Source organism: Pungitius pungitius, chromosome 11 (genome assembly GCF_949316345.1).
Source record: "Pungitius pungitius chromosome 11, fPunPun2.1, whole genome shotgun sequence".
NCBI lineage: Eukaryota > Metazoa > Chordata > Actinopteri > Perciformes > Gasterosteidae > Pungitius > Pungitius pungitius.
In genome coordinates, this window is record NC_084910.1 from 17,909,688 (window position 1) to 17,926,313 (window position 16,626).

The following is a 16,626-nucleotide window of genomic DNA, read 5'->3' on the forward strand; positions in this document are numbered from 1 at the left end:
CAGCAGCTGCAGGTGGCGGCCCAGACTGTAATTTCCACCCAGTGTTTGTCTTAAACCAAGTACTATCAACTCTAAATGAGGAAAACAAGATGACGTGAGAGGTGAGAGAGAGAGAGAGAGAGAGAGAGAAAGCGACGTTATGAGCCTATGGAGGGAGGGGTACTATAGGTATAGAATTTTCTTGGGACATTGTGCCATAAGTAAAAGGACAGTAGGATGAAGAGATGAAGAGTCAACTAATTTCCCAACCCCAATAACCTGTAACAGTGAAGCAGCAACACAAGGACCCCAAAACCAAAGCGGCGCAATGGAATTCAGATGCCAACGATTTGATCAGTTACACCTGTGTGGCCTTTTGATAAATTACCGCAGGACCAAATGAGTTACTTTCATAAAAAAAAAAAACATGGACAAGGCTATTCTTTAAATACAATGTTTGACCGAACAGATGCAAAGCGGGCTACGGTGTTCTAAATTAAATTAAAGAGTTCTAAATGAAGAGGAGAACAGCATCAACGGATATCTGCTTCCCGGAATCAAAACATGTCCCGTGGCTTTTTTGCAGAGATGCCGTAACCTGTAATTTCATTGCGTTTGGCACAATCACAAAATCAACACCTGTCTTTCATGTCGGCACTCTTTGTACATTTTCTTCCCGCAAAAAAAAAAAAAAAGTAGAAAATGTTTCCAACAAGACACATTAGGCTGTGATGTAATTCTCCCCCCGTCGGACCAATTTGGAGAGGGATCCTCGCCATCATTGTTTGATTACCACCTACAGAGGAGGTGATTGATGCCAGAGGAAAATCAGCCAGCCTCCGTCTACCCACTTTCTTCAAAGGTAAAAAAGCTCTCTTCCGCAAGTGATGCCTTTGATTACGTGCTTCAGATGTGCATTATTAGCCCTAATAATTAGCCTCATTAGGGCCTTTTGTTGAGCAGACCGAGTTTTAGGCTACTGCTGTAGCGTGCAGTGTGAGGGCAGGTCACGTGATCAGCTCCTTAATCACCCGCAGAGGCTGTTAAAGGCGCCTGAAGAATGAAACAGTGCAGATCTTGTAAAGTGATAACAAGGAGGATACAAAGAGATGCCCGTCGAGCTCGCTTCACCTCTCCTGTGATTCCCACCTCTTTGGTGAATGAGGGAGTCCCTAAATGCGCCACACACACACACACACACTTCACATTGAATTCATTCCTGGCCTCTGAACACGTCAGCTGAGGAGGTCTCTGGTTTTTGCTTCACTCTGCTCGTTATTGTGCTTCTAGTTCTTATTTTCTTTTACTTTCTCGTAACAATAGCAGCGTTTCGAAAGGAGTCAAATGGTTCCGGATGAGACACGACCGGGTACATGTACATCTACATCAGAGATAGAATACCTTCATGTGCCAATAGATAAGAAACACTTTGCGTGGGGGGGGAAATATTTTCTTTTTATTATTCATGTAACATATGTGTCAACGCAGAGTATACATGTACAAACGTAATTTCTCCAAAAAATACATCAAACTGAACCTTGACTCGACTACTTAAGACTACATCTCCCAAAATAAATAACGTTCCTCAATGTTGATGTCTTCCTTTCCTCCTCCTCCTTCTTTTTTCTTTTTGTTTTTTTAAATATCGTTTTGAACGAATCGGGTTGAGTTCCACCTCGAGCACGACCTATCACGAGCACTTGACGGGTATAGACATACCATAGAAAACACACAAATACATTCATCACCATCGCCTAGAGAGGTTCAACACGCCCCCCCCCCCCCCCCCCCCCCTCCCCTAATAAGCTACAAGAGTCACCGAGGAGGATGACGACTGCAATCAACGTAATGCCACCGGTAAAATGTGCACAGGAGGATAATTCCAAAAAGAGAGAGAGGTCGGCTTTGAGATAAGATCCGAGAGGATTGCATCGGTTCGATTGTAACAGTACAAACTGCTGCGTTTTGTCCTTTTGCTTTCGTCAACTTAAACCGCCGTGCGGTCTTTCCTGAAGAGATAAAACTGACGGATGTACAGGAGTGTGTGTGTGTGTGTGTGTGTGTGTGTGTGTGTGTGAGTTTTATCGCACAGGCTGCTGAAATAAACCTTTTTGTATAAAATATAAACTCTGAAACTTGTCTTCTGGATTCATGGGACCTGTTTGCACTCCCGCTGGATGCCACGTGGTGTCCTTTAAATAATAGACTGTTAGGCCCTGGAAGAAACTAGGGGTTGGAGTTAGGAGTCGGGCCTATCAGTGTCTTCTTTACCTGTACTGTTCCTTTTGAACGCAAGGATTGAACCCACGTGAACCTGAACCTGAACCTGAACTGGACCTTTAGTTCTTAATGACATTTAACACCAATAAAAAAAAAAAAGAAGAAAAAAAAAAAAGAAAAAAAAACCTGCATCCTTTCAAAATAATTTCCATTCTGATGACTTCAAACAGACATTTCAATAACATCTTTTTTTTTTTTTTTTTCTCGTTTGGAATGTACAGTGACGTCACAGTCCTGTTGTGATTAAAACAACTCGACCGGGTCACGACCGGTCCTCGTGACCCGTGTGGGCGAATGTGTGAACGGACAAAGAGCCGTCCTCTGGTCTACCGGCAACGCGGCCTCGCTCATCTCTCCGTCGTCTGATTGGTCGACTCGGGTCGGCACACCAGCCGGCAGGTACGCAACCCAAATAGGCACTATTCAACCACGCCAAAAAAAATAAAATAAAAGTTATTTGATCATAGCAGTATACTGTGAATATATAATTCTATCTATAAAACAAAAGCCCTCTCGTGGCTCCTATTTCTAATACAGCAGTCTAAACGTAAATGATGTATGATAAAATCTAACATAACAAATAAGTAACCCCTTAATAGCATGTTTGCAATCTCTTATTAACATATGAGGGGGAGAAAAAAACATAAACCTCCAGAGGATTTGAGTTCAGTTCAACGTTGAATGTTTGAACTGTTTTATTCAAATGTGCTTGTGTTTCTGCCGTTATTTGAAACATTCCAAACTACGCCCTTAAATTTGCCGCATGCTGTCTAAACGACATGCGGGGCAAGTAAAAAATATATTAAATTTCCCCCGATATATTACCCGAGCAATGAAAAAGCACTAATGTGTCTGTTCTAGTGGACGAATAAACACGAGCTCTTCTTTATTAGCCAAAGATTGAGGGATCATCGGGAGGTTTGAGTATCTTCATCCTCATCGCTGTTAAACGGGATGAATGCAAAGGGGCGTGTTCCAAAGTTACCGGTACAAATATCGGAGAAACACTCTCAAGGAGGGACATTTAGTAACGAGCAGTGACTTGTAGCGGCGCAGAATAGAGGCGACACCTTTTTTTTCTGTTTAGTTCGTACTTTAAACACTGCCACGTTTTACACACACACACACACACACACTGTTCCCGTGGCAACCGCAGAAAAACAAAAAGTCACTGCGTCTCGCGCGTCAGCACAAATTCACGTTCTCCCACTCCACAAGGTACTGCACCTTCCCGTCGGGTGTGACGCGCCTCGCCAAGATCCTCACCGCCTCGCCTCCTCCCCAGCTCCTGGCCCCCGTCCCGTCCCCCCCTCCGACAACCACCCCACCTCCTCCTCCTCCTCCTCCTCCTCCTCCTCCGCCTACGCCGCCCCCTACGCCCATACCGGCCTGGTACGGGGGTACGTCGCGCAGGATGAGGGGCTCCGGCTGCTTCTGCCCCGGCTGGTGCTGGTGGGAGTGCTGGTGCTGGTGCTGGTGCTGGTGAGGGTGGGGGTGGTGGTGGTGGTGGCTGCCGTTGGAGTTGAGGGGGTATGGGAAGCAAGGGGGCGGGACTCTGCAGGTGTCCTCCGCGCTGGCAGACGGACGGAGACAAGCACGGGGGGTCAGTTTCGGCAGCTTTAAAACTGGAGCAACGTGCTGAAATGAATGAGCTGTGCTCGTGTAGTCAAGTGTCGATTAGAAGCTCTCGATTAACTGACAGCATTTCAATATGTTTGTGCTGAAAAACATCCTCACACACCTGGTCTAAGGAGAGCCGATAGAAACTAGGGATAGTCTGGTCTTGTAAACATGGTATATATATATATATATATATTGTCAAGTGGCTTGACAAATGCTAATGTGAACACCTATTTAGAATTATGTGTCTTAAATGCTTTACCAACCAACTATAGCCACAAATCAGTTGTGCAACTGCAAAATTGCCCTTATTTTTTATCTCCCTTCCCTTCCACTGCTCGCTCTGCGTTCAGCTGCAGTTGGGCTCGAGGGCCCGGCGTGTGACTACTTCACTCCACACATGTCGCTACAAAGGAGAACAGCGGGCGAGAGAAACCTGTTGTAGTGCTGGAGGCCCCTGGGGAGGGCAGCGTTTCCGCTGTACGTGCTGTGGTACAGAGCGTACATCCGCTTGGGGGGAGAGCTGTGGACGGAGCGCACAGGGGGGGGTCAAAAGACATCCATCGCGCTGCCACTTCCATCGAAGAACATAAAGTTAGAATGAAAAGCTGTTTTTTACGGAAAGAGTGCGACGATTTAAAGACAAAAACCATGAGTTAAAAATGTCATCCCCAAAACTATAGTTTAAAAAAAAAGGTCCACACTGATTGAAAAGCAACAACAATAACTTTTCCAGGGAATGAATGCTAATTGTAGCCTTTCCCACTAGAGTCCGATACACGTGAGTGTTCTGTTCACACTTCAAAGGGAGAACGAAAGTGAGTGTGGAAAATCCCAAAAATGTGAAAGCCAAAAGGCCGTAAACCAACCTCCACGGTGCCAATCAGCGTAATCAGCTGTAAACTCACATATCTCATGTTCACAGACCGCCGCTTACCTCAAACCGAGCTCCTCCTCTGACCTCCTGGCGCTGCAGAGGTTGGCCCCTCCCGCGTAGCCATGGCAACATGGCAGCAGCTCAATGGGGTTGGCAGCGGCCGCGGGTGGACCAGCCTGGGCGCGGGAGACATCGTCACAGGAGCCAACGTCTCACAAAGATGATTTCACATACATTTGGGGGGGGGGGGGGGGGGGGGTTTTGCGTTTTTCCCGAGGAGCCCCATGAGCTCATACGTCCCGCGCTTTTAGTGCTGCACGCGTGGACTCGCCACCCGCTAAAAGTAAAAAAAAGCGCCGCGGCATCTCCAGAGAGCGATCGATCACCCGGGGGACGTCGGGCCGCGCCTCCCGCTCCTCTGGCCGTCATCGTTCTCCTCTCTGGAGAGGAGATTATCACTCAGTGGCCTCAGCTGACGCCTGGGCCTCGTTTTTTAAATGGATGCGCTCCGTCAATACTCCGCCGCCGAGGTGCCAGCGCCACCTGGCCGAGCTGTAATCGACTGCAAAGTGCACTTGGAAGGGATCCCGGCCTTCACATATCAGCATTCCTCCCCGTCTCGCTCCCCTCCCTCCTTCCCTCCCTCACACACCCCCCCCCCCCTCTGCGACAACGGACCTGCTCCTCCAAGACGGACGGAGATTAGCATCAATCAAGAGCGCGCCCGCACAAACGTGGGCCCGGACGTGTGTGGAGAGCATTGTGACCCGGGATTACTGCACGTGCACACAGGCGCTGAGGAGGAGGAGGAGGAGGAGGAGGAAGGAGGAGGCGCAAAGGGCGGCGTGTAAAAATAGTAACTACCACGCGCGGCGTTGCCCGTTTAGCAGGTTTTTTTTCGTGTTTTGAATCAAACGTTTCGCCTTCATTCTAACCGCGAACGGGTCTGAGGCGTCACGCGGACGGGGGTGGGGTGGGGGTTTGCTAAGGGACACGGCGACTTCGCGGCGCTCTGACTGACGGGTTATTTGGATCGCGGAGAGCTGTTTACCTGGATGCATTAAACAAACGCAAAAAAAAATTAAAAAAATCGGAGCGGCTTTGTGGCCCCCGACCTTTCCTCCTCGCCCCCCCCCCCCCCCCCCCCCCGGGCCGGAGGCAGAGGCACTGACCTGTGTCTCCATGATGCGACGCTTCGATTTACGCGACTCCGACCCCCCCACTCTCCTCTGGCAGGGTAGTGACAATGGGCTAGAGTGACAAAACACATCAATTAATACACGCACACACACACACACACACACACACACACAGTGTTGGTTAAGCTTGTTAGTGGGTCCCCATAAGAGCCTGAGAGGCGTGAAATACAAGACGACGAGAGCAGTGATTTACTGCATGATTTTGTATACATCTGTATATTTATATATAGATATATCTATAAATAGATGAGGCCAAATATCATCAGCAGTTGGTGGAAAATATGGAGAAAGACAAACAACATTCTCGAAACCACAATTTAAAAATGCAGACTGGAATGCAGGACATGCTCTTGATTTTGCTCTAATTAGAGGCCTAGAGGTAGTTAGGAATTAAAATCTATATTTGGTCTGGAAGAAAAAAACGAGTCAAGGTGGCGGGAACGTTTCACCCAAACATCCTGGTGACAGGAGAGCTTTTGGTAGCCGATTGGTTAAAAAGAAATGCGAGCTAATGGGTTGTCCTATCTCCTCAAAATTAAATGCCCAAATTATTTATTTATTAATTATCAGATATCTTGTGTTCATAAGTTTGGTTCTGAAGATTTAAGCAAAATGTAAAGCACTGTCTGACATGGAAAAGAGTGCATTTCACCTCTGGAGAACAGTAATTGTCTTGTTATTTGTTATTTATTTTAAGCCTTGAGTTATTTCTGATGACATTCATTTAGGAAGTTGGATCACACTGTACAAGATGTCACCAAACCATATTTAGACTCAAATAATATCATTTTTACAACTGCAAACACAATAATTCTCTCTGAATAATCTCCAGCTAAATGCTGAAATTTTTTTTAAAATGTACGCGTGTACACACACACACACACACACTCAGTACTCAGGGGGGGCTAAATGTTCTTTTAGGAGAATAATAACGCGCTGATACTTGAAAAGTGCCCTTTGATTTGCGGAGTAATGACTGTTCGCCGCGTGGGGAAACACTGAGAGGAGAAGCCGGCGTCCTCGCACTGACCTCCTCCGGTGCGTGATGTTGATAGGCTGGTCGGTGATGAGGGGCGACGAGTCGGACGTCAGCGGAGGCGGGGCTCGCACCTGAAGCCCAAAAAGACACTTCTTCTTCTTGATCTCCTTCCCGGAGACGAACCTGGGGCCAGATTAGATGGATAGTGTGAGAACGTGTACCTATTGATGCTAAAATACACACTTGTGGGCATTCAGCGACTATAAGTATTCATAATTAGTTTTTTTTTTGTCCAAAGAAAACCCCACTGAAAGCAATTAGACCTTTTGATTGGATGTTGTGAGGGCTTGTGTTCCCTCTCCAACTGGGACGAAATAAGCACCGGGTCTTAACATCCCACCCAAAGCCACACAAGTCCCCCGCCGTGAGCCCGGGGCGAGCCCTAAAGGAGCAACCCGCCATTCACGGGAGCGCCGCGTCCACCCCGCCCATCGCATGCGGCATGCGGCATGCGGCGGCTTACCTGTCCTTGTGGGAGTTCAGAGCGTTGAGGAGATTGTGACAGCGGTCCTGCCGCGGCGTGTCAGAGAGCTGGAGGACGGGACGGGGGAAGACAGAAGAGCCGTAAAAAAACGCGGCGGGGGCGACAGGAATGACGTGGACGTGGAAGGCCGCTGCTTGTGTTGCCGCGTGACGGGGGGGGGGGGGTGTGATGAAAAGGAGCAAACCATGTGCTTCGAAATGAGTTTTGGAAAACAGCCGCGTCTCTGTGAAGCAACGTTGGACTTTCAAATTGGAGACGTCACACATCGGAACATTAGCAATTACGTTAAAAGCTTGATGAGCGTTTGAGAGTCCAGGAACTCTTTAAAAGACACAACGTCAACCTGCAAATTCGCATCGGTGTTCCCCTTGAAGCTGACATGGGGGTCGTGGTTGTTTTGTTTCTTTTGCTTTTAAAAATCTGCTTTAATGGCAGCTAATAGGCTTCAAGTCTCAAATGCAAAAAGAAAAAAAGGCAGGCAGGCAGGCAGCATTTCACGTTATTTCATCATGGTGCTTGAACGGGGAAATATCAATACCGCGCCCAGGAGCAACGAGTCCCAGTTCTCGTTGGTGAAGGACAGGATTTCATGGTCAAAATCAAAGTATTTCCTCTTGCAGCACAGCGAGAGATGGTAGAGCACTAAATGAGCCAAATCCATCCTGCGTGTCAAACCAAACAAAAGAGAGATTAGAGGCAACAAACAGGTAAAATCCAGATTTAAATGTTTTTTTTTTTTTCACGTAGCCTACCTTGATATATATATATATATATGTTTGAATTACTTTATTGATATATCACTACAATTAATTAATCTGAACGTTAGCATAACTGAGTGAACAAATCTACGCTACGTTCGGAAATAACAGAAAAAGTTCATTCTTTTGAATCAGAAAAATAACTTGTTCCGTTTTAAATGACTTAGAAGTTGGTTTGAACTCTTGAACTTTTGCTGCAAACGTCACCAGGTCATGGGTAGTCTTTGGATGGTCTCCGGTCCCTTCGTACACACTGAGCACTGGAACTGATAAAACCTAAACCAAACATGAAAATCTGCATCAACGTGACAGCTGTCGTTTTCACATTTGTAACAATAACAAAGTCCTTCACCTACAGCGTGATTGTAGCGTGATCACAAATTGATAATAAGCAGACAGGTGTGTTACGTTTCCCTACAACAACACTATGTCATGGGTCACCCTGAAAACCTCAGCTCGGCGGCGGCGTGAGCGTCCGTCCGTCCTTCCGCGGCGTGCGCGGCGCGTTTTGCTGAAGGTCATCGAGAAAGATGGAGAGCCGACAGCAAACGCTTACTATTCCAACTGTGATCTCGGGCTTCACTCTTCCGTCACCTGCTCAGCAGATGTTGCACCGATCCGGCCTCACTCTCGCCGACTGTCAATCTAATCTCTCTCCTCCCCCCCCCCACAAGACAGGTTCGGCAATAACAAGGTGTCAGGGTGGGTGTGGGGCTCGGTGGGCTAACACAGGTGGTTAATGACCGTAATGACTGAATGGATGGGTGCATTTTATCACACCCACTGCGATCAGCATCCCGCGCATCCTCCCCTCGACATATCTGATGGTGGGAGGGGGGGGGATACGAGGTGATGCGTTCCGCTCCTCCCTGCAGTCAGTGAGGACATTAGCGCTAGTCCTGAGCTAATTAAAGGAGTTATCCGACAAGCGCGGCTGTCACGGAGACGCCTTCGTGCGATTGTCTTAATCAGGCGGGAAGCTACTGTGGCACGGCTTGAATGTGCTGTCTTTTCTTTGGCTTATGAGATTTTTTGAACGGAATATATTTGGGTTTTGTGAATGTGGGTTGGACAAAAGAGACTATTTGAAGACGTCATTTGAAGACGTCGCTTCTGTCCGAGGAAATACAATGGGTGTGCTTTTCACTTTATCATATTGCATAAATTAAACTGTTTACTCAATTAATCACGTAGAACATAAAGACATTTACATGGAAAGTATATTTATCTCAGCCTGCACAGGTAGATTCCTACTCATTCTAACCCGAATATTGTACCTCGCGAGGTCAACATTTGGTGACCACAGAAGGCAAATTTCTCACATGAAAACACTAAACGCAAATATTAGATCCTGATAGAAATATCAGCAAGCTGCTGTTAGCTAATTTGGACTTCACACACACACACACACTCACGTGTTGATTGGCATATATGCTGACAGAGGAGCAAACAGTGCGGACAAAAATCAAACAAATAAGCCAATTTTGCTTTAGCTCATAATTATGAAGTTGAGTGCACAATGTAATGAGTAATAATGATAACGGCAGCCATATTTAGATCAGTTGGGTGGCTTTCAATAAGCAACTCTGTCTGATTTACCCTTTCTCACACAGAACCGGAGAGCGGTAGCGACTCTGTTTCCGCCGGTGTCCATCATTATCTATCAGTAGCTATCATTAGCTATCAGTGGCTATCATGAGATATCAGTAGCTATCATTAGCTATCATTAGCTATCAGTGGCTATCATTAGCTATCAGTGGCTATCATGAGATATCAGTAGCTATCATTAGCTATCATTAGCTATCAGTGGCTATCATTAGCTATCGGTGGCTATCATTAGCTATCAGTGGCTATCATTAGCTATCGGTGGCTATCATTAGCTATCGGTGGCTATCATTAGCTATCAGTAGCTATCTGTAGCTATCAGTAGCTGCCAGTGGCTATCATTAGCTATCAGTAGCTATCTGTGGCTATCGGTGTAGCTTTCGGGAGCTATCGATAACTATTGGTAACTCCCCCTGCGTACTGAACGGCATTGAAGTAAGTGCTTTGCAGTTACCATCCCGAGTAGCAGAGATGGCAGCCAGTGGAACAATCGCTGTTACTGTGAAAATAACAAGAAAGGGTGTCCTGTGTTGTGTTTCGCTGACTCGTTGCGTGAAAAGGAGCCTGCTCTTGCTGCTAAAGTGGCTAAAAGTGCATGACGCTAATTAGTTCCCACAATAAATTACTAAAAATCCCTCTTCATTGTGATGACAAAGTCCTAATTCTGAATATTAAGAATCCAGTGCTTTTTATTACTGAGGGACCCACCTGTCTCCATACAGCAGTGGCTTGGTTAGACATTGTGTGCAGGCCTCGTGGAACCACTGGCCACAGCTTCCACACTGCAACATCTTCAGGTTCCACCTGCAGTGCAACAACACGAAAACATGGGAGACACTTCAAACACTCGACTAAACGCGCGTGTCTCACATCTGCCGCGTTTGTATTTATGCATAATTGAGGGACGACTGAGGGCTGATGACTGCGTCTGACAGGTCTCATTTTCTGCGCTGGAATGTGTCCTCAGGTGTAAACTCCCACCGGATCCTCTCACTGTTGTTTCATACTAAGCCAAGAAGCACAACACAAAAAGAAGCACCGCGAACGAATTAAAGTGGAGTTTGGTGCAACTTTTTGTAGGTGTATGTGGTCGGGGGGGGCGGTGGGATTGACAGCTCACCTAACGGTATCTGAACCGATGCAGCTCACATCTCTCTCGCATTATTCCCAGAAAGTCAAAACAAACAAGGAAATCCTGCCAATGCAGTCGGACGCATGTCTGACACGCTGCGCGCCGACTTGCAAAAAGCAATCCTAAAAAGACGCCTTTGGCTCTAACGAGGTCTTTCAGGGAAGGCGCTGCGGACGGAAACTGGCCTCTGCGGCGCCACTCACTCTCCAGGCCCGGCGCAGTAGCAGTAGCACTGCTGCTGATTGGTCAGATGCTGCGGGTCCCAGTCCAGAGACGACAGCTGGTAGGGAAGCCGGAGTTTCATGAACTGCATGAGCCGGGCGAAGCGTCCCCGCTTCAGCGCCCCGCCTCTCTGGGAAAACACAACACAAACAACTTTTTAAGACAGGACCGATTTGGCCGGTGAGCCCTCGAATAACCGTCATGTCGGGAGACGGACCGCATGCGTTTGGGGGGGGGGGGGGGGGGAACCAATTTGTCTCATTTGATTGTAGGTCAGCCCCGTTAAGAGAAGCAGCTCGGAGTCTGGACAATGAGATATGGACGCTGACCGATTGACAATTAACCGCGTGCTTTCTTCAGCTCATATCTACAGAAATGGAGCACATGTGATTGATTGACTTTAAATGTACTTCCCTCGACTCCAGCCGAGTCTCTCGGCTTCATAAATATTGATTCTTCGTGATTTCTCGGACACAACGCGGAAACCTCTAATATCAAAGTCGGTGCCGAGGGAATGAGTGTGCTTTTGCAATGCATGTGACGGAATGTCTCCCATATTACACACTGAATGTTTGTTTGTTTTTTTCCTCTCTCCACCCCCCTCGTGAGTGTGAGACGGAGAGATTAGCGGCCTGACCTTGGTTGCGACTGCAAAGACACATTGCCGACATATCCACGAATCGCTGTCGGCCTCCGGTTCGATGGCTGGCGTGTGGCACTCTGCGTGATAACCTGTAATGGGGGGAGGAGGCAGAGCGGCTGACAAGACAGACAGCCGGAGTGGCGATAATGGCAGAGCGGCTCCGTGTTCAGGGGTTTGTCTCAAAGGCGATGCAAAACATTTCGTTTTGCTCTTTGCATTTAGGGGAGCTAACAGTATGTTTGCCTGCTTTTCAGGTCAGGTGACGTGTTAGCCCGGCGGTTAGCCGCGAAGACTTCACGGTATCATTTGCCTTTTCCGGCTAAAACTAAAACTTCCCGCCTGCTCTTCGGTATATTTGAACCTTTTAAACATTTAAAGGGACAGTTCTCCACAAAACTTTTTGGGGAAACAGTGTATCATCTTTATCGTTCCTCTCCCTTTAAACGTGAGTGCAGGCGAGCATGTGATAGCGTGATTGACAGTATGATGTATGCATGATGCAAATGTGTCCAGGAGTTCAATTTTTAAAGAATGGACTATTGATTTTTCAAAGATTCTTGATTTTTCACTTTTAGAATGCAGAAATAATTGCTGCAATTTTAAACATCTTTTGTCTTGAGTAAAGACAACCTGTGGCATTTAAAGTCTATGAATTAAGCTTCACCTCTTTGGGCATTCTGCCAGAACGCAGGTGCAACAATTCGTTTCTGTCATTTTGAATAAATGGTTTTCACAGAGGCTTGTTTTTGTCAAACCTACAAGGTCAAGAACTGGTGCACGGCGAGGCGCGTTCCCTTACCGTGCCGACATTTAAGACAATTTACGAGGGGTTCTTTAAGAGGAGGAGCGTCGCATATACAGCAAACTTCTTCCACTCCGGCAGCGACTGAGTGGAAGAGAGAAACACAGAGAGAGAGAGAGAGATGCAGGGGAGGGAGTAAATGTGAAAGATGAAGACAGAGAGAGGGAGGGGGGGGGGGGGGGAGAGCAGTCAACGGCATTAATTTATGTATATTGATTCACATCCTTGCCACCTCATTGATTTCAGTGTCTCCTGCACCCTTTCAGGTTTCACTTCATTCGGCGGGGCGGATGTTCAGCCTGGTCCTAACAAGCCTCCCAACTTCCCCCTCCGCTTGATGTTAGGTGGAGTGGGGGCGCCATTTCCCTGAGGAGTCATTAATCTAATAAATTCATAAATAGCCTCTAATATACCAATTACATCTCAGCGGGCCCCCGATCAGAATACTCAAGAGCCTCGAAACGTGACTGTGATTTCTCTCGTGTGGTTTTTTTTTTTTTCTTCCTTTTTCATGGATACTGGAAATCGGCGCAAAATTTTTAAAAAAGCAAAGCTCACACGGGCAAAAGTAGTCCTTCAACTCATCGGGTAAAGTTTCAGAGTGCAAAACCAAAAACTTTAAGTTGGAGCACAGCTGAGCTTATAGGCCCCAAGCCTCCATCTAAGAGCGTTTTTTTTTTTTTTTTAAACACAAAGTGCCCCCCCCCGACAGGAAGCTGTTTAACTCAAAAAGCTAAAAAAGCGAGAGGGAGAAACCCAGAAAAGAGTTCTTCTTCTTACACGAGTGAATGTCCTTCCTCAGCACCCAGAACTCCGAGTTGTCCTCGAATCTCACCAGACAACTTTGCTTGACTCCGTCTACCTGAGAGAGAGAGAGAGAGAGAGAGAGAGAGAGAGAGAGAGAGAGAGAGACAGCAGGTGAGCGAGAATGATTGACAAAACTAAATGGAAGTATTTTCAAAATCCAGGTGAACACACACACAGACACACACACACACACACAGAGACACACATGCACTTACTCTTTTCACATTGCCGAGGTACAGTAGTCCATCACTCCATCGAGCCAACACATCATCTCCTTCACTTACTCCCCCCATCCTGAGCAGAGAGACAGAGAGGGGAGAAAGAGAAAGAGAGAGAGGGGGGGGGGAGGGCGAGCGGGGCTCATGTGAAATGGAAATCCGATTTATTCGCTGAATACTTTGCTGCCATTGCTGACAGAGGGGTTTATGGCCCCGACGTTCACGGCTGGCTCTCAGACAGGCGGGCTTCGGTGCAAAGGGGTTAACACCCACACCCCCTCTTTCCTCCCCCCTCTCACCACCCCCCCCCCCCCCTCAAACACACACCCCTCCTCCTTTTAGATCAGCACACAGCGACAGCCTGTATCCACCCCAGAGAAAGATGAGAGTGAGTACACAACCAGAGAGCAAGACAAATGAATACTGCACACATGAAACGCACACACACACAAAGAGAGAGAGAGAGAGAGAGAAGAGGAAAAAACACTGCATGATGACTGCTGCAATACAGTTTGATTGAATGAGCAAAGATCAGTGCGCGGCTACTTGAAGCATCCGTCGGGCACTTTGCTGTTCTCTTCTTCTGCAGCAACATCCTTAGAAACTTGAATAGATGAAATGAGGAGAAAAAAAACACCGCCTGTGCGGGGCATTATCTCTGCGAGCTTGTTCCCGTGCACGCACTCAAGTCAACACAGACGCAGGATGCACAACAGTGCGTGTAGCCTTTTGTGAAACACACACACACACACACAAAAAGGGAAATCGGGGATATGGCACACAGGGAGCTGCGCCGGTGAAGGGTACCTGTCAAGTCGAAACTCCTTCCCGTCGGGGTCACAGTGATTCCCGGGCAGGCTGGACACGAAATGCCCTCATCGGCTGTGGATCTCCGCTGTCCAATTACCGCCCGCCCGGATGCGCAGCCTGCGTGTTCGCAAAAAGTGGATGCCGTGCATGCGTGTCCCTGTCTGTGCCAAGCGCCCGTGTGTGTGCGCGCGCGCGCGCGCGTATGTGTGTGTGTGCATGTGAGTGTGTGTCAGTCAAAGCCAGGAGGAGGAGGAGGAGGAGGAGGTGAAGGAGGAGGAGGAGGAGGGGAATAAAACTGACTGTCCGTCCGTCTCTCAGCCTAGTTTGTCCGTCCCCCCGCGATGCCGTTTCGTCATGTTCCCGTCGCTTTCTTTACCCCCCCCCCGACACCCACCCTCGCTCCCGCCCCCCATCCCCTCCCCTCTCCGCCTCCACCTATTGATGCTATTAAGGCGGGTTTTGTCAGAGCAGCTGAGGAATCAAGCCGCCAGAGACGCCATCATCCCTGCCTCTCGCTCTCGGCCGACTTGTTGTGACGCAGACATAAAACACCGAGATGGAGAGGGAGGGAGATACCGATGGAAAGGTGGGGGTGGGGGTGGGGGTGGTGGTGGGCGAGAGCACCTTCCCGTTCTGAGAGACCGACCCTAAATCGTGGTGACAAGGTGGGATTGTGATGTCTGGCAGCGGGAGGGAGGCACGGCGGTGCGTTGAGGGGGGGGGGGGGGGAGAAAGCCTATATAGCGGAAGCAGCGCGCGCAACGGCGGGGGCCAATTAAGTGGCCAATTAATGAGTTTAGCCGCCTTGTTAATTGGGCTCGAACGGGGGGGGGAGGGGGGGGGGGGGTACCAGCCGAGTTGGGGAACCCGTGGGGGGAAAGTTTTTAAACTGAGATGCGCCGAGCACTCCGCCACATGCAAATGATACGCCTCGGTCTTATGGACCTAGAGGAATTAAAACAGTGTGTTTGCTTTCTTTATATAAAGGGGATTTTAAAAGGGGGATTGAACACGAGTACAACTGTTCTGTCCACTTGTAATTACACCCCAGACTGGCTGGTTTATGTAATGCCCCCCGCTGCATGCATCACATCAATTCCTACGGAGATATTTGTGTTACTTATTTAGGATTTTTTTTCTTCTTCACAATAACCTCTCCAGTGCTCTGTGCTGTGAACTAGACCAAAAAAAGAAAGAAAGAAGCTACACCACATCTGCAGGACAGATGTGACTTCCAGAGGGTCATCGCCTCTCACAAGACGTCCGGGGATGTAATTGAACGCTCGATGGACAAATGTTGTTCAAACCAAAAAGAAATGACGGAGCTTCTTACACCAACTCAATTCATTTGCCACAAAAAAAAAATTGCAGGCAGACCCTCCTAGTTCAGCCGTAACAATTTAAGATCCAGTCACCCAGCAAACATGCCGAATTTATTACCGAATGCATATTTCCTGCAGCAGATCAAAGGCAAAAGCAGAGGCCCAAACTGCTCCAGGAGAGCCACAAAAAAAAACACATTATTGATTCACAACAAAGCTCAATTAAGGCGACAGTAGATTATACTCACAGTTAAGTTGCTTCGGAAGGATATCACGCTGTGGTCACGCGCGGCCGCATTCCGAGCCAACGTTTTGTTTGTTTATTTGCGTGTCTTTTCTTGTTTATTGATGTCTTGCACATTACTCACACCAGCCAAGCGTGTGGTATCACCGCCGCGCGGTTCAAAATGGCCTCTGGCAGATTAACAAGTGGTGGAGTGCCAGTTTCCGGCCGTGGCCGCCAGGTGGCGAGCGAGCACAATTGACGGCGACTGCGCGTCAGCCTGCGGGACGTTCAGGGTCATTGGGTCGAGAGCGAAGGGACCGGACGATGTGAAGTGATGGGATCACACAGCCTACATTTTATAGAGTGATTATTATCACATTATGATTTGTTATGGGTTGAACTTGTATTTGAGGTAAATAAAATAAGACCCACATTAAAGACATGCAACACATTAAGATGAGACCTACATTAAAGACACATTCAAAATAATTGTGATGTAGTGTTTGAATACATCATATTCAGAAATTGGCAATTCGGTTCATTTTTGGTACACCAACTACATTTTGATGCTATAATCTGTAATTTTAATAAGTTGACTTGTTG

At 47.8% G+C, this 16,626-nt stretch overlaps 1 protein-coding gene across 3 annotated transcripts; it reads right to left on the reverse strand.

Moving 5' to 3' along the window:
* Positions 1-1,183: 1,183 nt before the first annotated feature.
* On the reverse strand, positions 1,184-16,215 carry phf1 (PHD finger protein 1). Of its 3 annotated transcripts, none has more exons than XM_037454673.2 (16): positions 16,046-16,215; positions 13,663-13,741; positions 13,421-13,502; positions 12,638-12,724; positions 11,833-11,927; positions 11,177-11,325; positions 10,550-10,645; positions 8,444-8,512; positions 8,017-8,140; positions 7,458-7,525; positions 6,986-7,117; positions 5,929-6,007; positions 4,817-4,932; positions 4,316-4,402; positions 3,487-3,832; positions 1,184-2,678 (listed from the first exon to the last, which is right to left on the reverse strand). In XM_037454673.2, exons 2-16 carry the CDS (start codon positions 13,738-13,740, stop codon positions 2,607-2,609), a joined length of 1,680 nt encoding a protein of 559 aa, XP_037310570.2. In that variant the 5' UTR covers position 13,741; positions 16,046-16,215; the 3' UTR covers positions 1,184-2,606. The 3 variants fall into 3 exon arrangements, with proteins under 3 accessions (XP_037310570.2, XP_037310571.2, XP_037310569.2); XM_037454672.2 differs by lacking the exon at positions 16,046-16,215 and adding an exon at positions 14,473-14,848 and having other exon boundaries at positions 1,185-2,678; XM_037454674.2 differs by lacking the exon at positions 16,046-16,215 and adding an exon at positions 14,473-14,848 and having other exon boundaries at positions 1,184-3,832.
* Between the last annotated feature and the right edge of the window lie 411 nt (positions 16,216-16,626).